The sequence below is a fragment of the Lucilia sericata genome, unplaced genomic scaffold, assembly GCF_015586225.1.
Source record: "Lucilia sericata isolate MDLA Ls3-8-SP2 unplaced genomic scaffold, ASM1558622v1 Contig000499F_arrow, whole genome shotgun sequence".
Classification (NCBI taxonomy): Eukaryota; Metazoa; Arthropoda; class Insecta; order Diptera; family Calliphoridae; genus Lucilia; species Lucilia sericata.
Genome location: NW_023994513.1, coordinates 177,295 through 202,042, shown reverse-complemented (window position 1 = coordinate 202,042; position 24,748 = coordinate 177,295). Strand labels below are relative to the sequence as shown.

The 24,748-nt window shown below is 31.2% G+C and overlaps 2 protein-coding genes across 3 annotated transcripts in view; both read left to right on the top strand.

Moving 5' to 3' along the window:
* LOC119605591 overlaps positions 1-14,119 on the top strand; it is a 150,065-nt gene extending 135,946 nt beyond the window's left edge. For both annotated transcript variants that reach the window (XM_037958797.1, XM_037958796.1), the window contains 4 exons: positions 10,440-10,616; positions 10,674-11,072; positions 11,130-11,381; positions 13,116-14,119. In XM_037958797.1, the coding sequence (XP_037814725.1) occupies positions 10,594-10,616; positions 10,674-11,072; positions 11,130-11,381; positions 13,116-13,380 (939 nt within the window). In that variant the 5' untranslated portion in view covers positions 10,440-10,593 and the 3' untranslated portion in view covers positions 13,381-14,119. The remainder of the gene's footprint in view (positions 1-10,439; positions 10,617-10,673; positions 11,073-11,129; positions 11,382-13,115) is intronic.
* Positions 14,120-19,618: 5,499 nt separating this feature from the next.
* Positions 19,619-24,448, top strand: LOC119605589 (putative neutral sphingomyelinase). Its single transcript, XM_037958795.1, has 5 exons — positions 19,619-19,891; positions 20,104-20,277; positions 20,369-20,552; positions 20,714-20,871; positions 22,954-24,448. The coding sequence occupies exons 1-5, from the start codon at positions 19,851-19,853 to the stop codon at positions 23,717-23,719; spliced, it is 1,323 nt and encodes a 440-aa protein (XP_037814723.1). The 5' UTR covers positions 19,619-19,850; the 3' UTR covers positions 23,720-24,448.
* The last annotated feature ends 300 nt before the right edge of the window (positions 24,449-24,748 follow it).

The following is a 24,748-nucleotide window of genomic DNA, read 5'->3' as shown; positions in this document are numbered from 1 at the left end:
TTCAGTTCTAGTTCAGTTCTAGTTAAGTTCTAGTTCAGTTCTAGTTCAGTTCTAGTTCAGTTCTAGTTCAGTTCTAGTTCAGTCTAGTTCTAGTTCTAGTCAGTTCTAGTTCAGTTCTAGTGTCAGTTCTAGTTCAGTTCTAGTTCATTTCTAGTTCAGTTCTAGTTCAGTTCTAGTCAGTTCTAGTTCAGTTCTAGTTCAGTTCTAGTTCAGTTCTAGTTCAATTCTAGTTAAGTTCTAATTCAATTCTATCCTAGTTCTAATTCAGTTCTGTTTAAACCCTTTGGTGTTAATTAACTCCTTTTACTGCACATTCCCATTGGGTAGTTGTGCAATAAATATTTCAGTTCATAAAAAACATCTCAGTTTTTATGCAATTTGCATATTAAAAATTTCAACTCTGAATAAAGCCGCTTATCAAATAACTTAAATTATTATTTTATTGTTCAGAAACTTATTATTGATTCTTCTTTTGTAAGTTATTTTTTATTTTTTACGAAAACAAATAATACTTTCAATAAGGTTAAATTAAGCAAAAAAAAATTGTTAAATGTTTTAAGAATTTCAAAAAGTAATAGTTGTAATAAGTAAGGAATAATAACATTTAACGTACACTTTAAAATTTTATTCAATACAGGAATTTTGAGAAGAATGATGACGGTTTTTTTATTAGACTGTTGATCTATGAGGCAAAAGGGTCTATATTTCGGATATGTGTTTTGTAAAAGAAGTATGGGAGCTGAATGTGTTTGTTTTTTTCAAAAAACCTAGCGAAATCGCCAAATTTTCAAATTTCAATTTTTACGAAATATTTCATGTGCAAAATCTTGAAGAACAATTAGTAATTTTTTGATAATCATCAATTTTTCTCTGTATATTCAATAAATTACTTGTGTGGGATTTCGTTGTCAGTCGTACGTCACTTTTACGTATGAAGTTTTTAAATTAAAGTTTAATGACCAACAAAATATTGATGCAAACAACCAACCAACCAATGAACCCAACAAACACACCTTGTTCTCCCTTATCCACTATAATTTCAATTGGTGTCTGTACATAAAAATATGTGGGCATATTGATTTCGTTATATAACATATCGAAATATGTTTTTATGTACATCTACTAAAATATTCGAACCATTTGTAGGACCGAAATTTTAAGAGTCTACTATATAGTTGGGTTTATAATCGATATCGGGAATGTGTAGACTAAAACCTGCTTTATAATATAAACTATAGTCTTTCTTATAGTCGACACAATAGTCTGCTAAACAGTCAAGACTATAATATGATCTAGTCTTCTCTATATAGTAAAATCTGCTCAGTACTTTAGATTATTTTCTGCTATATGTTCAAGACAAAAACTTGATCAATAGCTCTAAAATTAAGACTATAGCCTGTTCTATAGTCAACACAATAACCAGCTTTATGGTGGAGAAACCAGTCTGCTTCATAGTCGAGAATATAGCCTGATCTATAGTCGAGAATTACACAATTTCTATATATTATAGATCATAATCTGCTTTAAAACCTGCTCTATAGTCTCGTCGATAGTCTGCTATATAGTCGATACAATAATCTGATCTATAGTCGAAACTAGCTCTATAATCGTTAATGTCTATTGTCGATACTAATACCTATACTATAATCTCATCCATGGTAGGGACTATAGACTGATCCATAGTCGAGACTATAGTCTGATCCATAATTGAGAGTATACTCTGTTTCTTGGACAAGACTATAGTCTGATGTATAGTCGAGTCTAAAACCTGCTCTATAATCAAGAGTATTCACAATTCGCCTTATCAGATTCCTAAAGTCTTACCTACATTTTTCTTTATTTCCTTCATTCCATTCATGTTTTGCAGAATTGCATTTAACAAATGTATGTATGTATATAAATTGTAAATGAAGGTGTGTCATTTATACAAGTGTAAGTGTAACACACACTCATAAACTTTACCTTTAGAAATTTTCTTTAAAACATGTGAATGGAACATAAGCAGCAACAGCAACAAAAACAACAGCATAGGAAAAACGACAGCTTTAATGAAGGGAATTATTTTTTTTTTTTTTAATAGAATTTTACTTAAACACGCCTTAAGAATTTAAGCAAAGTTTCTTAAACTTATTTAGAGAGAGAGAGAGAGATAAATGAAAATTATAGCGTAAATCGTATTAAGTACAATTTCAACTTTAAACTTTTAGAAAATATTTTAAGAAAAATAATTTTTGTTAGATAAAATTGTTGTTTAACTTAAGGAATTTATTTTTTTTTTTCGTTCAGATAACAAGAAAATCTAATACAAAATTTGGAAGAAAAATGCTTAAAATAATTAAGTTGGTTAACGCTATATAATTGATAAGAAACTAAATTAAATAAAGGATTATAAAAAAGGATTAAAAATCTAAAAAGAATATAATCGAGTTACTTCATGAGACCTAGAAACAATTATGGACCTAAATATACAAAACTTTATAAAGTAAAATATTTTCAAGAACAAACAATTCATAACAAATTTTATATTAACACCCAGGGAATAGTAGATCATAGACACTTACCTTTATATCAGGTTGTAATTGTTGCGATCTGAAAATAAATAATTTTTGTAATTAATAAGAAATATTTAAAATTATTATAGCAGTCGAGACTTTAATCTATAGTCCAGACTATAGTCCACACCATAGTCTATTCTATAGTCCAGACTAAAGTCTATACTATAGTCGAGACTATAATCTATTCTATAGTCCAGACTATGGTCTATTCTCTAGTCCAGACTATAGTCTATACTACAGTCCAGATTATAGTCTATTCTATAGTCAAGACTATAGTCTATAATATAGTCCACACTATAGTCTATTCTATAGTCCAGACTATAGTATATTATATAGTCCATACTATAGTCCTGAATATAGCCTATTCTATAATCCAGACTATAGGCTATTCTATAGTCCAGACTGTAGTCTATTCTATAGTCCCTTTAGTCTATTCTATAGTCCAGACTATAGTCTATTCTATAAACCATACTATAGTCCAGACTACAGTCCAGACTATAGTATATTCTATAGTCCAGACTATAGTCTTTTACTCCATACTATAGTCCAGACTATAGTCTATTCTATAGTCCAGACTATAGTCTACTCTATAGTCCAGACTGTAGTCTATTCTATAGTCCAGACAATAGTCTATTCTATAGTCCAGACTATAGTCTATTCTATAGTCCAGACTATAGTCTATTCTATAGTCCAGACTATAGACTATTCTATAGTCCAGACTATAGCCTATTCTAAAGTCCAGACTGAAGTCCATTCTATAGTCCAGACTGTAGTCTATTCTATAGTCCAGACTGTAGTCTATTCTATAGTCCAGACTATAGTCTATTCTATAATCCTGACTATAGTCTATTCTATAGTCCAGACTGTAGTCTATTCAATAGTCCAGACTATAGTCTATTCTATAGTCCAGACTGTAGTCTATTCTATAGTCCAGACTATAGTCTATTCTATAGTCCAGACTATAGTCTATTCTATAGTCCAGACTGTAGTCTATTCTATAGTCCAGACTGTAGTCTATTCTAAAATCTAGACTGTAGTCTATTCTATAGTCCAGACTGTAGTCAATTCTATAGTCCAGACTGTAGTCTATTCTATAGTCCAGAATGTAGTCTATTCTATAGTCCAGAATGTAGTCTATTCTATGTAGTCTATTCTATAGTCCAGACTGTAGTCTATTCTATGGTCCAGACTGTAGTCTATTCTATAGTCCAGACTATAGTCTATTCTATAGTCCAGACTATAGTCTATTCTATAGTCCAGACTGTAGTCTATTCTATAGTCCAGACTATAGTCTATTCTATAGTCCAGACTATAGTCTATTCTATAGTCCAGACTATAGTCTATTCTATAGTCCAGACTATAGTCTATTCTATAGTCCAGACTGTAGTCTATTCTATAGTCCTGACTATAGTCTATTCTATAGTCCAGACTGTAGTCCATTCTATAGTCCAGACTGTAGTCCATTCTATAGTCCAGACTATAGTCTATTCTATAGTCCAGACTATAGTCTATTCTATAGTCCAGACTGTAGTCTATTCTATAGTCCTGACTATAGTCTATTCTATAGTCCAGACTGTAGTCCATTCTATAGTCCAGACTGTAGTCTATTCTATGGTCCAGACTGTAGTCTATTCTATAGTCCAGACTATAGTCTATTCTATAGTCCAGACTATAGTCTATTCTATAGTCCAGACTGTAGTCTATTCTATAGTCCAGACTATAGTCTATTCTATAGTCCAGACTATAGTCTATTCTATAGTCCAGACTGTAGTCTATTCTATAGTCCAGACTGTAGTCTATTCTAAAATCTAGACTGTAGTCTATTCTATAGTCCAGACTGTAGTCAATTCTATAGTCCAGACTGTAGTCTATTCTATAGTCCAGAATGTAGTCTATTCTATAGTCCAGAATGTAGTCTATTCTATGTAGTCTATTCTATAGTCCAGACTGTAGTCTATTCTATGGTCCAGACTGTAGTCTATTCTATAGTCCAGACTATAGTCTATTCTATAGTCCAGACTATAGTCTATTCTATAGTCCAGACTGTAGTCTATTCTATAGTCCAGACTATAGTCTATTCTATAGTCCAGACTATAGTCTATTCTATAGTCCAGACTATAGTCTATTCTATAGTCCAGACTGTAGTCTATTCTATGGTCCTGACTATAGTCTATTCTATAGTCCAGACTGTAGTCCATTCTATAGTCCAGACAGTAGTCCATTCTATAGTCCAGACTGTAGTCTATTCTATAGTCCAGACTATAGTCTATTCTATAGTCCAGACTATAGTCTATTCTATAGTCCAGACTATAGTCTATTCTATAGTCCAGACTGTAGTCTATTCTATAGTCCAGACTGTAGTCTATTCTATAGTCCAGACTGTAGTCTATTCTATAGTCCAGACTGTAGTCTATTCTATAGTCCAGACTGTAGTCTATTCTATAGTCCAGACTGTAGTCTATTCTGTAGTCCAGACTATAGTCTATTCTATAGTCCAGACTATAGTCTATTCTATAGTCCAGACTATAGTCTATTCTATAGTCCTGACTATAGTCTATTCTATAATCCATACTATAGTATATTATATAATCCATACTATAGTCTATTCTATAATCCAGACTATAGTCTATTCTATAGTCCAGACTATAGTCTATTATATAGTCCACACTATAGTCTATTCTATAGTCCAGACTATAGTATAATCTATAGTCCAGACTATAGTCTATTCTATAGTCCAGACTATAGTCTATTCTATAGTCCAGACTATAGTCTATTCTATAGTCCAGACTATAGTCTATTCTATAGTCCAGACTATAGTCTATTCTATAGTCCAGACTATAGTCTATTCTACAGTCCAGACTATAGTCTATTCTATAGTCTATTCTATAATCCAGACTATAGTCTAGTCTATAGTCCAGACTATAGTCTATTCTATAGTCCAGACTATAGTCTATTCTATAGTCCAGACTATAGTCTATTCTATAGTCCAGACTATAGTCTATTCTATAGTCCAGACTATAGTCTGTTCTATAGTCCAGACTATAGTCTATTCTATAGTCCAGACTATAGTATATTCTATAGTCCAGACTATAGTCTATTCTATAGTCCAAACTATAGTCTATTCTATAGTCCAGACTATAGTCTATTCTATAGTCCAGACTATAGTCTATTCTATAGTCCAGACAATAGTCTATTCTATAGTCCACGCTATAGTCTATTCTATAGTCCAAGCTATAGTCTATTCTATACTTAAGACTACAGTATATTTTATAGTTAAGACTATAGCCTGGTCTATAGTCAAAACTATAGTCTGATCTATAGTCAGGTCTATACATTGGTCTATAGTCAAGTCAATAGTCTGGTCAGAGACAGTCGAGACTAAAACCTATATCATAGTGTAGACTACAATCAGCTAGAGGCTAAAACTTATAGTCTGCTGCTCTCTGCAGTAAAGTCTGCTTTACAGACGAAATTTTAGTCTGTTGAGTCTTAACCTATAGTTTACTTTATAAAACCTATATTTTATTTCGTAAGCGAGACTACAATCTGCACTTTACTTGAAGCTATACACCAGGCTTTAGTCTGCTCTATCTTCGAAATTACAATTGGGTGTAATTCAGCCCGATCTACTAACCATTTAATGTTACAGAATAATTTTAATTATCCCCAAAAAACTATATGAGTATAATATAATTATATTTCCATATAATGCAAAGGTATGCAGTGTAACAATTGTCTCCGTTTTTTTTTATATACGACTCCCCATTCAGCCTCGTTTATACCTAATCTTTATTATGAAATTCAATCTAATGTTTTTATGCGGGGTTTTATTTTCATGTTTATATGGTTCCCTCAGGTATAATTACATTTAGGTCTTTATTGTATTTGCGAAAATATTTTGTTCCTGGTCATAGCTCCTGCTAAACATGACCTACAAAGGCGTACACAGTACATCAGCCCATTTACAATAAAACATATATAATAAATATATAAACAGAGTTTAGATGAAAATACCGCAAATTATCCAAATAATCTTTTCTTCCTTTTTTTGTTGAAATCAACCTTTTTTCAGGAGTAAAATTATATGGCCTGTAATTTGAGTAAAACGTACGTTTTTGAAGTATTTACTTGGCATACATATGTACCGTCTGGAGAAATAACAATAATTTTGAATTAATATTAAAGTATTAATGAAATTGAAGGTGAACTAACAGCCTAGTTAAAATAAATAGCATCTTAAGTTTAAAATTAAGTAGAAAATATTATAGATTTTTTGGATAGAGAGAAAGAGCGTAAGCACTATGCCTCTCCATTTGTTTTAGCGCTTACCTCATAGCTTACTGAAGTCATGGTATGTACTTAGTAGGCTCTTACTTAGTTCTTACGCTTAAAATTCATATTGCAAATTATTTTTCCATCACTGTTTATGTTCATATACGCGTGTATGTAAATATTACATCAAACATCATCAAATTACATCTTGTAACATTGAAATTTTTGTAACCACCACATAAACTTTTAAGACGGAAATAAAAATAAAAGTGATTCTAAATTTTTGCTGCTTTTTTATCCGCAGCAAACTACCCACTAACATTGAAACCTTGATATCTCATTACTTAAATAAATTTGATGTATTTCTCCTGCTGTTGTTGTTGATTTTTAGTATCCACTAAATGTTCGGAATGTACAAGTACATATAGTACATACATAAGTATTATTTATTTCTATTAACATATAAAATAAATATAAAATGTATTGAGTTGTATTTTCTAAGAGCTTTAGTTTTAACATCTGACCGACCCTAGTCTTAGTCTTAGATTGTGGCATTTCGAATGTGGTAAACGCTAACGCAAAAAAAAGTGTTAGTGAGGTGAAGGCGTTAAGTTTATGACATGTGGAAACAAGTATGTTTTTGTTTTGTAAATTTTACTAAATATAAGGATTTTATACTTTAGAATTAACCCTACAAGAGGTCTAGTTTGGAGCTTGTTGTGCTTGCATTTACTATTTTAGCCAAATAATTCAACTAAAACTAGAAATTGTCCGAATGAAATTTGGAAATGGAATACGTAGCATTCCGACCACAACTGAATCCTCACCCTTCTTGGTTGCTGTATTGTTTTTTTCACGAACCTTGTTTTCACTTTATTAACTTGAACGGTCCTTTGAATTTGACACAACAATTATTTTGTCACTCTAACCCCCCCTTTTTAGTAGTGCGTGTATGTCCACATACATACATTTATCACTTCTATTAATCCTCTTCTAATGTCATTGACAAATAAGAGTCTTAAAGTATGTATTGCAATAGCTCATAATTTTTTTCGCTTAAATCTTTCTAAAACTCTTACGTTTATTTTCCAATAAAATTAGGGGTTTCTTTTAGGGTTTTTCTACTGAGAAAATTTGGTGCAGTTCTAGTTCAGTTCTAGTTCAGTTCTAGTTCAGTTCTAGTTCAGCTCTAGTTCAGTTCTAGTTCAGTTCTAGTTCAGTTCTAGTTCAGTTCTAGTTCAGTTCTAGTTCAGTTCTAGTTCAGTTCTAGTTCAGTTCTAGTTCAGTTCTAGTTCAGTTCTAGTTCAGTTCTAGTTCAGTTCTAGTTCAGTTCTAGTTCAGTTCTAGTTCAGTTCTAGCTAGTTCTTAGTTCAGTTCTAGTTCAGTTCTAGTTCAGTTCTAGTTCAGTTCTAGTTCAGTTCTAGTTCAGTTCTAGTTCAGTTCTAGTTCAGTCTCTAGTTCAGTTCTAGTTCAGTTCTAGTTCAGTTCTAGTTCAGTTCTAGTTCAGTTCTAGTTCAGTTTCTAGTTCAGTTCTAGTTCAGTTCTAGTTCAGTTCTGTCAGTTCTAGTTCAGTTCTAGTTCAGTTCTAGTTCAGTTCTAGTTCAGTTCTAGTTCAGTTCTAGTTCAGTTCTAGTTCAGTTCTAGTTCAGTTCTAGTTCAGTTCTAGTTCAGTTCTAGTTCAGTTCTAGTTCAGTTCTAGTTCAGTTCTAGTTCAGTTCTAGTTCAGTTCTAGTTCAGTTCTAGTTCAGTTCTAGTTCAGTTCAGTTCTAGTTCAGTTCTAGTTCAGTTCTAGTTCAGTTCTAGTTCAGTTATAGTTCAGTTATAGTTCAGTTCTAGTTCAGTTCTAGTTCAGTTCTAGTTCAGTTCTAGTTCAGTTCTAGTTCAGTTCTAGTTCAGTTCTAGTTCAGTTCTAGTTCAGTTCTAGTTCAGTTCTAGTTCAGTTCTAGTTCAGTTCTAGTTCAGTTCTGGTTCAGTTCTAGTTCAGTTCTAGTTCAGTTCTAGTTCAGTTCTAGTTCAGTTCTAGTTCAGTTCTAGTTCAGTTCTAGTTCAGTTCTAGTTCAGTTCTAGTTCAGTTCTAGTTCAGTTCTAGTTCAGTTCTAGCTCAGTTCTAGTTCAGTTCTAGTTCAGTTCTAGTTCAGTTCTAGTTCAGTTCTAGTTCAGTTCTAGTTCAGTTCTAGTTCAGCTCTAGTTCAGTTCTAGTTCAGTTCTAGTTCAGTTCTAGTTCAGTTCTAGTTCAGTTCTAGTTCAGTTCTAATTCAGTTCTAGTTCAGTTCTAGTTCAGTTCTAGTTCAGTTCTAGATCAGTTCAAGTTCAGTTCAAGTTCAGTTCTAGTTCAGTTATAGTTCAGTTCTAGTTCATGTTAAGTTCATGTTAAGTTCTAGGTCAGTTCTGGCTCTGTTCTAGCGTAGACTATAATATATGTAGACCATAGAGCAGACTATAGTCTCATTAGTCCAGACTATAGAGAAACTATGGACTATTGATACATTATAGTTCGTACTATAGACCAGACTAAAGTCTGAATCTAATCTGTAGCAGACTATCATCTAAAGTATAAAGACTTCCGTTTGCATTATATAGCAGACTATTGTCTAAACTATAGATCGGACTATAATCTGCTCGATAGAGCAAATTAGAATGATGTCTGTAATTGAAAGTATTTTTTTATTTTCCCCTTTGAAACATTTTCTCCATAAGAAGGGTAGCCCTATTTTAATTTTTACGGCTTTTACTTGTTTTGTTTTGGCTTTAAAGGTAAAGAAATTGTTTTCTGACAACTAGAGTTAAGAATTTGTTTTTTTCCTACGATTATTTGCTTTTGATGGTGTTTTTCGTTCCAGTTCGAAAACAAAAATGGTTATAAACTTTTATGTGGCTTTTTTCTTTCATTTTAAAGTGACACTGCCATTAAAAAAGGAAATAACATTTTGAATGACCTTTGAGTATTTGTTAGAGAATTATTATGGTAGTAATTGTTTATAATAAAACATAAAGAAAAGTATAAGCTGCATTTAAAAAATATGGAATTTAATTTTGAAAATATACTTTTATCAGAATTGAAGGGAAACTTTCTTTTAGGGAATATGGGCAAAATGTGTCGGGTCTTTTAATCCATTTTATTAGAGTTCATGCAATAGTTAATTTGTTTAAACAAAAATTTCATTTATTTACTTATATGAACTATTGAATTTGAAACTTTGAACTTGCAATAAATTAAATTAAAAACTTTTATTACCATTTTATGCAATTAAAACCTGAAATTCTACTAGAGAGGTGAAAAAATTAAAACTTTTTAATAAACCTGTGCTAAATAATTGTGTTTAAGAAATAAACAAAAATGGATTTTCGACAATTAAAAATAAAACAAAGTTTAAAAGTTAACTTTAATAAATTCTCATATGAGTCTGAAAAAATAAATAAGTTAAAGCTAAATATGGGGTATAACTGAAACCTTACGCAATAACTTTTCTAATTAAGTTGACATTTTGACAAGAATATTAAATATTTACTTAACATAACCCTTAAGTTAGGCAAATATATTTAAAATGTAATTGCTCCTAAAAGTAGACAGTACTTTTTAATAATCTCTCTCTTTCTCTCTCTATGTTGCAGAAACCATGAAATGAAATTTTTGGCAAATTGAAACTATTAATGAAAATTTTTGGATAATTTTCATTAAAACGGCTCAGTGGTACTAAAGCTCGGCAAACAACTTTTGTAAATTTGTTAATTCTATTTTCTGGCTTTACCTATATAATCTCAAATCATGCATGAAAGGCGCGTCAAAAAGTAAGTTCTTAATCGTTCTACTAAAAATTTAATTAATTTTGTATTTTTTCGCATTAGAATAAAAGGTGGTCACTATGTGGCCACTCATGGTCGCTTAACGCCCGATCCACCATATGTTCATTCGAATCGTGGCTATTCCACCGATGGCGAAGAATCTCACCGTGCTCCCTCTGAACGTACAATGTCCGAGTATACGATAGCACACGAACGTACCTCACCTCAGGGCCACTATCATTCGTCAAGGAAAACACGCATTAATGGTCATACGAATGGCTCAACGAATGGTCATTATAATCAATCAGTGGTGGACAGTGGCGGTCCACGCTCATTAAATGGTCCACCACCAACACGCCTGCCTCCTAGGGCACCTTCTGCCCTGAGTTATGATCATGGCGGTGATGCGGGCAGTGATATATATGTAACGAGTGCTGCTTATAAGGCTCCCTCAGAAATAAGGTATTTGGTTCATTTTTGATTTTTGGAATTTAAATCGATTTAATTATATCTTTTTAGTCGCTATAGTCATCGTCCTCCTTCGAGAGCTCCCAGAAGTGTTTATTCTGTAGCCAGTACTGCAAAAACTGGTCGTAGTGCTCGCAGCACTACAAAGCGTGGAGCTAAAATTGAAACGATGTCAGCTCCAAATCCTTTCTGTCCCAACGTTAAAGGTGTTTGTTGTTTAATGCTGCTGCTAAATTTGGGCATCATATTGGTTACGTTGGGTTTTGTCATCGTGGTGCAATTGTATGAGCCATTCTATGTGTGGTAAGTAATGTTAGGAAATGGGAACAGACTGGACTTTAGTCTTGTTTATAGTCTGGACTGTAATGTAGTCTATAGTCTGCTTTATAGTCTTGTCTATATCCTAGTGTTATCTATAAACAGAACTATAAAGTCTAATCTAATAGTCTAGTCTATAGTCTAGTCTATAGTCTAGTCTATAGTCTAGTCTATAGTCTAGTCTATAGTCTAGTCTATAGTCTAGTCTATAGTCTAGTCTATAGTCTAGTCTATAGTCTAGTCTATAGTCTAGTCTATAGTCTAGTCTATAGTCTAGTCTATAGTCTAGTCTATAGTCTAGTCTATAGTCTAGTCTATAGTCTAGTCTATAGTCTAGTCTATAGTCTAGTCTATAGTCTAGTCTATAGTCTAGTCTATAGTCTAGTCTATAGTCTAGTCTATAGTCTAGTCTATAGTCTAGTCTATAGTCTAGTCTATAGTCTAGTCTATAGTCTAGTCTATAGTCTAGTCTATAGTCTAGTCTATAGTCTAGTCTATCTAGTCTATAGTCTAGTCTATAGTCTAGTCTATAGTCTAGTCTATAGTCTAGTCTATAGTCTAGTCTATAGTCTAGTCTATAGTCTAGTCTATAGTCTAGTCTATAGTCTAGTCTATAGTCTAGTCTATAGTCTAGTCTATAGTCTAGTCTATAGTCTAGTCTATAGTCTAGTCTATAGTCTAGTCTATAGTCTATAGTCTAGTCTATAGTTAGTCTATAGTCTAGTCTATAGTCTAGTCTATAGTCTAGTCTATAGTCTAGTCTTAGTCTAGTCTATAGTCTCTAGTCTAGTCTATAGTCTAGTCTATAGTCTAGTCTATAGTCTAGTCTATAGTCTATAGTCTAGTATAGTCTAGTCTATAGTCTAGGTCTATAGTATAGTCTATAGTCTAGTCTATAGTCTAGTCTATAGTCTAGTCTATAGTCTAGTCTATAGTCTAGTCTATAGTCTAGTCTATAGTCTAGTCTATAGTCTAGGTCTATAGTCTAGTCTATAGTCTAGTCTATAGTCTAGTCTATAGTCTAGTCTATAGTCTAGTCTATAGTCTAGTCTATAGTCTAGTCTATAGTCTAGTCTATAGTCTAGTCTATAGTCTAGTCTATAGTCTAGTCTATTAGTCTAGTCTATAGTCTCAGTCTATAGTCTAGTCTATAGTCTAGTCTATAGTCTAGTCTATAGTCTAGTCTATAGTCTAGTCTATAGTCTAGTCTATAGTCTAGTCTATAGTCTAGTCTATAGTCTAGTCTATAGTCTAGTCTATAGTCTAGTCTATAGTCTAGTCTATAGTCTAGTCTATAGTCTAGTCTATAGTCTAGTCTATAGTCTAGTCTATAGTCTAGTCTATAGTCTAGTCTATAGTCTAGTCTATAGTCTAGTCTATAGTCTAGTCTATAGTCTAGTCTATAGTCTAGTCTATAGTCTAGTCTATAGTCTAGTCTATAGTCTAGTCTATAGTCTAGTCTATAGTCTAGTCTATAGTCTAGTCTATAGTCTAGTCTATAGTCCAGTCTATAGTCTAGTCTATAGTCTAGTCTATAGTCTAGTCTATAGTCTAGTCTATAGTCTAGTCTATAGTCTAGTCTAGTCTATAGTCTAGTCTATAGTCTAGTCTATAGTCTAGTCTATAGTCTAGTCTATAGTCTAGTCTATATTCTATAGTCCAGATCACTTACAAAAATATATCACAGTTCTTATCTCCATTTTCTCCTTTATCTTCTAGGATTCTTGGTATAATATTTTTAATATTCGGATTTTTAACCTTAATCGGTTGCATGGTCTATTGTGTGTATGTGTGCCGAGATGCAAAAACACCATCGCAAGTACGCAACGAAGATCTCTATTGGACACGACACTGGCAAAAGAATATTGGTTATACACCGCAAGAAATCAATTATAAAGCAGATAAATATGATGCCTATTCGGATCGTTATTCGGTTAGTAAAATGAGTGGTAAATATTCGGATAGAGAAAGTAATCGCTATTGAAAACTTTTCAAAAGACACACACACAGTAACGAAACTCAAAATGTAACGAAAATTAAGCGAGAATATTGAAAGAATTCAAAAGACATTTCAAATAAAAATAATAATAATAATAAACAACATGAATTGTATTTAAAACGTACCTGCTGCAAGTGACTTGCTAGTTCGTATGTTTTCTTTTCTATTTTATTTTCTTCTTTTAAAATTTAGTTTTAAGTTTTAATTATTATTTAACAACTAATTTAGTTAAGCTGTATTAAAAATTTAATTTAAAATCTATGAGAATGCCATAATAACCAGTAAACGAAGAAATTTCCAAAAGGAATCGTTTATAAACTACAAGTTCATAAATAGTTTTAAACTATTTTTAACAAACAAAAATATATACAACAATAGTCAAGTAAAAACTCAAATAATAATTTGAAATTATTAGAAAAATAATCCTTGTATAAATGTGAATGTAAACGTACTAATTTTAAAGAAATAAATTAAAAAAGAAAATAGACCCAGTCAACACACAAATTACACAAGTGAAAATTTTGTAAAAATACACTGTAAGAAAATACTGTTATACTTGTACGTGTAGGGAATTATTTTAAAAGTATGTACTTAATTTAATATTTAATCAAATAAACAAATATAAATTGTTAATTAGCATTAATCGTAATATTAATAACGTTATTGATTGATTTTTAAATATAAAATTGTAAATAACATTGAATAAAATAAAGAAAAATAAAAATATATTAGTAAATTTATTTTTGAATTCAAAAAAGTAACGTTTTCCAGCAAAAGCTGTTTTGAAAAAGCTTTTAACATTTATTTGAGTTGCCAGATTGTTGTAGTAAACAGTAGGTATAAGTCAGATTTAGAGTGTCACTCTACAGTGTCCAGACTTTATACTAGACTATAGGTCAGTCTGTGGACTAGACTATACTCCAGACTATAGACTAGATTATAGTCTAGAATGTAGTATAAAATTCAGTCCAGACTATGGAATAGATTTTAGTCCAAACTATAGACTAGATAATAGTAAAAAATATGGACTAGGCTTCAGTCCAGACAGTAGGCTAGAATATAGACTAGACTTTAATCCAGACTATAGACTAGATTTTAATCCAAACTATAGACCAGACTCCAGACTATAGAGTAGATAATAGTCTAAAATATAGACAGGATTATTGTCTAGTATATATACTAGACTTCAGTCCCGACTATAGACTAGACTTTAGTCCAGATTATAGACTAGACTTTCGTCCAGACTATAGTTCTGACTGTAGACTAGACTATAAACTAAACTATAGACCAGATTATACACAAGATTGTCGTTCAGACTGTAGATCAGAGCTATACTGTAATCAATAGTTTGCATTACATTCTAATCTAGAATATAGTCATTTGCAGGATTTATTCAACAGATAAAGTGATACTATAGAAGAATTCTATAATATAGCTGTTTTTTAATTCATATTCTTTACTTTTTTCATATTTAACATTTGGTATATAAACGTTTAGCATTTAACCGTTAACAATAGTAGTGATTTTTTAATTTGAAATAAAATCCGTTTATCAACACTGTAAACAAAATTGTAACAGCTGTTTTTCAAATGAACAAGGTGGCAACAATAACGATGAGAATGTGGGAATAAGAGACAAAATAAAAAAGGAGTGATGTCAAATGTTATAAATGAATATCGTTTTTATTTAAAAGATAAAAAAATTGTAAAATCTCATGTAGTATAATATAGTCAGTATATTTTGAAAGGCGGCCTAATATATAGGCTTAGATCTGAGGATGTTTATGAGGACTTAAGGCAATTTTGGACCGGGAATTTGAAACTGATAGTTTTATTTCACGAAAAGAAATTTTTGACGAATTTTTTCTCAACTCAATCAATTTTATAAACGAATTTTTTGCAATAATGGTTATATTTGAGCTGGTGTCCTTGTATGAGGGATATAGTCAGGGATATGGTCGGAATTTTGATAGAGAGATTTTGGTTTCTACAAATTAGTTTGTGTCGAATTTCATTGTATTTGAAGCATTAAAATAATTTACTAAAGTGGATCTTATGAAGGGGTAAAAGATTTTGGTTTCTGGTTTTATAAGAACTAACGGGAAATTTCTCCACTATACAGCCATTATTAAGCCAGTTATAAGCTTTAGAGTAATTTTATGAAGGGGACTTTATATGGGGTTAGGGTCACTTATGATCCGTGCAAAATTTTGTAATGAATGCTGCCTAGTTAAATTATTTATGACACTTTAAACTGTATTCTGGGGTCCAGGTGAATTCGTGGACATATATTGCTCAAATACCAAACAAACCTTATAGAGAAGTATGCAAAATTTCTTCCTATGTGCTTTTCACAGACAGACATGGCAAGATACCTTAGAATTTAATAAGGCTCAGAATATATATATCATCTATTGGATCTACGTCCAATGTTATAAACGGAATAACTTAATCGATATACCCACCATTTTTTTGATGGTGAATAAAAAAAATTAAAAACTTGGTAAAAAAAGACTTTAAAACTTTTGAAAATTAAAAAATGAAACATAAAGAAATATTCGCTTAAAGAGAAGAGCTTGAAATATGCCTAAAATATGCTATTAAAATCATATCAAGCTCTTATTGTTAAAATATGCCATTAAAATTAAATCATGCTGCATTATGTTCTTATGGGTAAAACATGTTCTATCAAATCGGTGTCAAAATTCTTAAATTGTGAATCCTATAAATATCTTGTCCATTAGTCCATACGAGGTACCAGTAAAACTTGATGCATCTGCATTCGTCGTTGTTAAGCAGTGTATACATGGTTGTCAGATCTTACAACGTTGGCAGAAAAATGTTCAGTAAATGTCTAACAACCGTGTCTTGCAACTTTGATAGAAAAAGTATTCTCAGTATATTGTATAACGAAAATATTGTCAGACATCTAACATATTACGTTGCCATTGCCAGATAATTGTCTGACAATTTTTATTGTCAGATGTGGAAATGGAAATGGAAGCATTGTCAGATAAATGTTTAATATTGGAATTAAAAGAACATATGTAGCTAAAATAAGATCTGCAAACTTTTGCCATAGAACATTCTGACAACAGTGTGAACTGACATTTTTTTTTACAGATAAATTTATTGTCTGACAATTGAAATTTTAAGGTTTTTTTACAACTTTTAAGGTTTTCTTACAACCGTCTGAACTGACAATTTACCTGTTGCTAACAACTTTTCATTGTAAGTACATTGCAATTACATTGCCAGTACCCCGTTTCTGTAACTTTTAGTGAGAAGTTCTCACATCGAGAAGTGTGAAACAAAAAATTCCATCGTTTCTCGATTTGTGAGTAAAAAGTGTTTCTGTAACTTAAAGTGAGAAGAGATCTGCCAATGTTGTAAGATCTGAAAACCGTTTATACATAGCTTAATTCATATTCTTTTAATTGCATAAAATGCTACTTAATTTTATGATCTACAAAAACTTTACCCGTTTTATTTCGAACTGCACTTAAAACCCTTTCACGCACAAAACTAAACTGCTGGACTTTTTATGGATATGACTTTACTACACATTATATTTTGAGGTATATTGATAATTTAAAATGAAAAAAAGAAAAAGTGTTTTCGAAGGATATCGCAGGATATTATCATTTTTAGCCAGCAGCGACATCAAATTTTAAAAAAGAACTTTGGAAATAACCATTTACTGTAGCTGTGAACTCAAAATTATGATCTAAATAGACAAAAATGTAAAAATTTAGACACACCGGTCTAAACGGTCTTGACTGCAATAACATTTAAGGTGGAAGTACACAACACGCGTGAGGCGGCAACGCGTTTTACGCTTTTCAAACTTTTCGCGCTTTATAAGCGGCAAGTTACACACAACGCTTCATTTTGATCTTTCTTTTAATGTTTTTTAAGACTATTACTGTTTTAAAAATCAACATTTTAAGATTTTGTTTATTTTTTAATATTTATACCCTACACCACTTTAGTGGGGAGGGTATATTGGATTTGTGCTGATGTTTGTAACATACAAAAATATTCGTCCTAGACCCACCTTAAAGTATACCAATCGGCTTAGAATCGTTTTCTGTGTCGATTAAGCTATGTCCGTCCGTCCGCCTGGCTGGCTGGCTGGCTGTCCATGTAAACCTTGTGCGCAAGCTACAGGTCGCAATTTTCAAGATAATTGGATGAAATTTAGCACGCACGTTTTATTTGACCCAAGGACGAAGCCTATTGAAAATGGTTAAAATCGGTCCATTATTTCACCTAGCCCCCATAGAACAGAACCCCCCGAAAAGGGCTTCTGAGCTCATAATTATGTTAGATATACAGATATATCGATAAATTATGGCACAACTAAGTTTTATAGAAGTCTTGATAACCCTGCCAAATTTCATAAAGATCAGGCCCCATTTGACCCTAGCTCCCATACAAAGTCCCCTAAAGAAAATTACTTGAATGTCCCAAATTAACTTATAAACACAAATATCCCGATGAAATTCACCACAATAAAATATTATGTAAATATAAATATATTCGCAAAATTTTATCGGGCTTGGTCCATATTTGCCCCTAGCCCCCATATAAAGCCTCTTTCAGAAAATTAGTTTTTCATCAATAAATTGCTTAAATGTATCGGAACAAGGGAATATCTATGATAAATGTTTTATTATGAAAAATAAATCACATTTAATATTCATAACTGGTGTAGGGTATTATATGGTCGGCCACGCCCGACTATACTTTCTTACTTGTTTTCATTCATTGTTGGTGAAATTTATTTAATTTTAGTTTATTTTTTATTCTCTACACAAAACAAAATACAACCCTGATCAGCTGCCGACTCCTCAACAGTTGAAAGTTGCTGAACTTTTTGCGGCAGACGCGTTACAAACTGCAGTGTGTAACTTGTTAAATGAAAATACACTATTTCAACTTTTTTTGACAGAAGCCTATAACGCGCTGCCGCGTACAACGCGTGTTGTGTACTTAAGCTGGAGGTCCACACCACGCGTTCTATGCTTCTTCGCATTCTACGCGGCTGTCAAAAAAGTTGAATCAATGTTGTTGTGTGCTAGAAGTTACAAGCACAAAAGCGTAGGATGCCTTGACGCGTAGAATGCTTAAAGTAGATCTACTTTCTACTTTTGTAAGCGTCATAAGCGGCGCACGAATATGTCAGCTGATTTTGACAATTTATATTCTATTTTTAATGTGTATTTATCAATTTTAATAACTAAAACGAGTTAAATTGTGAAAATATAAACAAAAAACTTAAAAAAAAACGCGAAGTTCTTTGTAAATAAAGCAAAAATTTGACGCTTAAGAAGCGTAGCATGTAACTTGATGCGTAGGATGCAAAGAACGTGTGAAAAGCACGAAATGCTTTGCCGCGAAGACGCGTAGTGTGGACCTCCAGCTTTACACCTTAATTTAGTTTAGATTAGGGTTCTATAAATCGACTTTCGAACAATCGACTTTTTGTCGAAAAAAGTCGAAGTCGACTATTTTGTTCGACTATCGTCTGTGAAAAAAGTCGAAAAGTCGACTTTGTGAATAAAAGTCGAAAAGTCTGAAAGTCTGAAAGTCGAAAAAAGTCGATAAGTCGAAAAAAGTCGAAAAGTCGGAAAAAGTCGGAAAAAGTCGAAAAATCGAAAATTGTAGAAACAAGTCAAAAATAGTCAAAAATTTTAAAAAAGTGGAAAAAAAAGTCAAAAACTCTAAAATAGTAGGAAAAACTCAAAAAAAGTCAAAAAATAGTCGGAAAAAAGTAGAAAGAAGTCGAAAATAGTCAAAAAGTCGAAAAAAGTCGAAAAGTCGACTATTTATAAAATACTTATAGTCGAAAAGTCTAAAAGTCGACTTTTATTTAAATGAAAAAAGTTGAAAAGTCGAAAAATCGACTTTTCATAAAATGCAAAAAGTCGAAAAGTCGACTTTTAACTAAATGAAAAAAGTCGAAAAGTCGACTTTTCGTTTCAACTATAGAACCCTAGTTTAGATTATAGAGACATATTTTAATTTCTGTCGTTTATTGTTCCTAAAATGTGTAGACAACACTGTTTGTAATCACAAGGAAAACGTAGCCAAAGATAAACAATTTGTATTTGTTATTGTTTTGTTTGTTTTTTCTTTGTTTTTATTTTGTTTGCGTGTATTTTTTACTCTTTCTCTCTTAAACTTTTGTTTATTTGATTTTGCTGGCTTGTATTTTTTTGTTTTTCTTTTGTTATGTCTCGTTCGTAGTGGTTTTCTGTTGTGTTCAATAGTTCGCTCCAACTAGTTTGTACTTATTTATCAATAGGAATAAAAAAAAATATATTTTCGAAAAAGAAATTAAACAAAAAAAAAATTGTATAAAAATCGTGTTTTGTGTTATTAATTTGTTTTTAAGGGCATGTGTGTTAAGATTTTTTTAATTTAAAAATTGATTTTATTTTGAAGTAAACAATGGTCTCTTTGGAATTAAGTATTTTAACCTTAAATGTTTGGTAAGTTGAAGTTTTTTATTAAAATTTCAAGAAAGTAAAGCGCCCCCCTCAGCAGCTGGTGGTGAGGTTGTTGACATAGAAATTATGTATAAGCGGAAGATTTTGTTTAGTGTGTTTTCCTTGTTAATGAAATTAATAAACTAATAAGGAAAGGTCATGGTTGTGTGATTTTTTTCAAATAATTTAATAATTTATTGTTTATTTTATTACAGGGGCATACCTTTTGTCTCTGCGGATAGAGCGGAGCGTATGCAACATATTGGCAAGGAGTTGGGTAGTGGGAAATATGATATTGTTTCGCTGCAAGAGGTGTGGACAGAAAAAGATAGTGCCACCTTGCAGGAGCTAACAAAAGCTGTATTGCCTTATGCTCATTATTTCTATAGGTAATCTATAAAAGTTATTTAATTATAAAATGTTATTATATAAATTGCTACTTTGTTGTTTTGTTTTCTTTTTCTTTATCTTTTCTTAAAGTGGTGTGATTGGTGCTGGCTTATTGGTTTTATCAAAATATCCCATTGTTACTAGTCTATTTCATTCCTGGACCGTGAATGGTTATTGTCATCGTATACAACACGCCGACTGGTTTGGTGGCAAGGGTGTGGGCATGTGTAGAATACGAGTTGGTGATCTCTATGTACACGTTTACAATGCTCATGTAGGTACTTATTTATAGGTACATTGTCTAAAGAAATTTTTAAAAATAATTTCTTTAAACAAAAGCAATACTATATGCAATGGCTGTTATCTTTTGTATTTTCATTTAAAAATACTTTGCTCTATCAGTTTCTATTTATTGTTTATTTTATCCCTTTGTAGTTACATGCTGAATATAATATTAAAAATGATGATTACTTGACACATCGTGTTATCCAAGCATTTGATACTGCTCAATTTATAGAGGCTACACGTTGGGATGCGGCCGTACAAGTCTTGGCAGGGGATTTAAATACAAAACCAACGGATATTTGTTACAAGTAAGTTGTTATTTAAGAAATTGATAAGATTTTTAAAATTATACTGTTGTGAGGAAAACAAAGGCATATTATCTGACCTGGTTTTTTTTCTAAATAAAAGGTCTTTGGTTATTTTTTAGAATAACTGTTCTGACGTAGTATATTAATTGTAATCAAAAAAAAGCTCTGCCAGGACAGAGGTCCCAATTTTGAAAATAATACCAGAGTATACTAAGTACAGAATTTTGACTACTGTAGACAGTAATCTAGCATAGATAGATAGATAGATAGATAGATAGATAGATAGATAGATAGATAGATAGATAGATAGATAGATAGATAGATAGATAGATAGATAGATAGATAGATAGATAGATAGATAGATAGATAGATAGATAGATAGATAGATAGATAGATAGATAGATAGATAGATAGATAGATAGATAGATAGATAGATAGATAGATAGATAGATAGATAGATAGATAGATAGATAGATAGATAGATAGATAGATAGATAGATAGATAGATAGAAAGATAGATAGATAGATAGATAGATAGATAGATAGATAGATAGATAGATAGATAGATAGATAGATAGATAGATAGATAGATAGATAGATAGATAGATAGATAGATAGATAGATAGATAGATAGATAGATAGATAGATAGATAGATAGATAGATAGATAGATAGATAGATAGACTCTAAACTGTATACCAGAATATAGTCTAAACTATAGACTACACAATCGTCAAGGCTACACACTAAACTACACTATGGTGTGGACTATAGTTCTGAATATTGACTAGTTTATTCTCGAGAATGTAGACTAAACCATAGCCCAGATTATAGACTTGACTATAGTCCAGATAATAGACTAGAGGCGAGACTATAGAATAAACTATAGTCCAGACTATATACCAGATTACAGACCAGACTAAAGTGCAGAATATAGACTAGACTATAGTCCAGACTATAGACTGCGAATTTAGAACAGACTTAAGTCCATGCTAAAGGCTATAGACTAGACTATAGTCCAGGCTATAGACTAGACTATAGTCTAGTCCAGGCTATAGACTAGACTATAGTCCAGGCTATAGACTAGACTATAGTTAAGGCTATAGACTAGACTAAAGTCCAGGCTATAGACTAGACTAAAGTCCAGGCTATAGACTAGACTATAGTCAAGGCTATAGACTAGACTAGTCCAGGCTATAGACTAGACTATAGTCCAGGCTATAGACTAGACTATAGTCCAGGCTATAGACTAGACTATAGTCCAGGCTATAGACTAGACTATAGTCCAGACTATAAACTAGACTATAGTCCAAGCTATAGACTAGACTATAGTCCAGGCTATAGACTAGTCTATAGTCCAGGCTATAGACTAGACTATAGTCCAGGCTATAGACTAGACTATAGTCCAGGCTATAGACTAGACTATAGTCCAGGCTATAGACTAGACTATAGTCCAGGCTATAGACTAGACTATAGTCTAGGCTCCACTACACTATTGCCCAGACTAGATTGTATAATAAAATGAAAATTTGATGAAAATTTAAAATTTGCTTAAAAAATTAAATTTTTATAAAGAAATCAAATTTTTATTAAAAAAAATCAAATTTTTATTAAATTAAATTGTTGTTAAAAATTGAAATTTTCGTTAAAAATTTAAATTTTCATTAAAAATTGAAATTTTCATTAAAAATTGAAATTTTCATTAAAAATTGAAATTTTCATTAAAAATTGAAATTTTCATTAAAAATTGAAATTTTCATTAAAAAATTAAATTTTCATTAAAAATTGAAATTTTCATTAAAAATTGAAATTTTCACCAAAAATTGAAATTTTTATTCAAAATTTAAATTTTCATTAAAATTAAAATTTTTATTAAAATTAAAATTTTCATTAAAAATTAAAATTTTCATTAAATATTTAAATTTTTATTTAAAATTGAAATTTTCATTTAAATTAAAATTTTCATTAAAAATTAAAATTTTCATTAAACATTTAAATTTTCATTGAAAATTTAAATTTTCATTGAACATTTAATTATAAAATTAAATTAATTTATTCTTACATTCTCTTACCCTACTTACAGAGTCCTACTCTATACCTCCCAGATGAAAGACTCCTGCAACTCTGATACGATCTCGACTAATGAAAGTAAACAGAATTCATATACCTCGAAAAAAGTTCTAGCTCGCAATCCTAAAGGTTTTCGTATCGATCATATATTCTTACGTTCTGCAGACAAAATCAAAACATCTATATTAGAATATAAATTACCGCTGCCGGATCGTGTGCCAGGAAAAAAATTCAGTTATTCTGATCACGAAGGTGTACAGGTGCGTTTAAGATTGCAACCGAAACAAGATGGTGATACATGTTCCATACAACATATAAATGCCTGTCTAGAAGACGAGGATGCAGAAAACACTATGCGGGATGTTAAATTAACACCACCACAAACCCCGGTACTAACTAATGGACATTCCTCGGCAATGCATTCAGAAGGTGAATGTCCCAGCGATGAGCCACGATTGCCGAAAAGTTTAGCCATTATCAAGGAATCGATTGAGTTGTGTGAGGCTCATTTAAAGAAATTAAATACTGATCGTATTATTTACTTTACAATTGCTGCCATACTCTTGGCTAGCCTCGTAGTAATGGCTGAATTTCCAGTGCCCGTTGGCTATAAGACTTTATATTTATTGCTCAAACTCTTAGTATTTGCCATTATACTCTTCTGTATATTTATGGGTTCCATTTGGAATCTAATGGAACGTAATGGTACCTTATCGGGTAAAACTTCTATGGAGATTAAATTACAAACTTCACAATATGTGAATTTAAAACGAGATTGACCACAATTGTTAAATTATATAAAGGCTACAAATGTGAGCAGTGTAACATCATCATTGCCGGCGTCAGTTAGTCGTACTAGTAGTACTGCTTCGATAAAACCAACAACACCTTCCATAATGATACCACCAACATCATTAAGTAAAGCTCAATAAGCATTTAATATTTAATTAATGATAATCATTTAAAAATATTATTAAATAATTCCCCAAATGAAATTATTCTACAGCTTTTAATATCTTAATTCCTTTATAACCTTTTCCTGATCCTTATGTATATTAAATTAATATCTTATCTAGTTAATTTCTCTTTTTTAATTAAAAGTGCTTAAATGTTTTATTATTATTATTATTATTCTTAAAACAAGAATAAGTTTTTATTATTATTATTGCTTTCATTTAAATTAAATTAAATTTTCAATAAAGTGCAATTTTGTTTTCGTACCATGTGCATACATTTTTTTGTTAATTTGTTTTTTTTATTATTTTAAATCTAAGTGTAATCAATATGTATTTTATAACTAGAAGATCTATTAATTTGCACTTAAATTATTACGCAATTACTTTAATTCAATTTATTTAAATCTATAAATAATTACTATCAATATTGCAACAATATTATATACATATACAACGTATATTATATACATATACATACATATTTAAAATATATACAATTAAAAGTAATTTGAACTTTGTTCAATAATAAAATAAATAGTAAATTTAACATTGTATTTGCAAAAATTTACTTTGTTTATTTTATTTATAATAAATAGCTGCGGAATCTTGTATGTAAATTAATTGATTTATTGATAAAAGCTTAAGAAATGTAGAGATTTTGTAATTTAAATATTAGGTGGAACTATTTGTTTTCTCGTAGCGATAATATTGAAGTCAATACTATCACGAAATTATTCACTACTCTAGAGTGTAGGCTATGTACTAGATAATGCGGCAGGATATATGTAGTCTAAAGTATGGGCCAAACTGTAAAATAAAATTTAGTAGAGACTATAGATTAGACTATAGTCA

What these genes read in the sequence shown, in the direction of transcription:
- LOC119605589 (XM_037958795.1), top strand. Translation starts at nt 19,851, where the DNA reads ATGGTCTCTTTGGAATTAAGTATTTTAACCTTAAATGTTTG. An exon ending in ATTTTAACCTTAAATGTTTG is followed by an intron (nt 19,892 to 20,103) that starts GTAAGTTGAAGT and finishes ATTTTATTACAG; the next exon opens with GGGCATACCTTTTGTCTCTG. An exon ending in TACACGTTTACAATGCTCAT is followed by an intron (nt 20,553 to 20,713) that starts GTAGGTACTTAT and finishes ATCCCTTTGTAG; the next exon opens with TTACATGCTGAATATAATAT.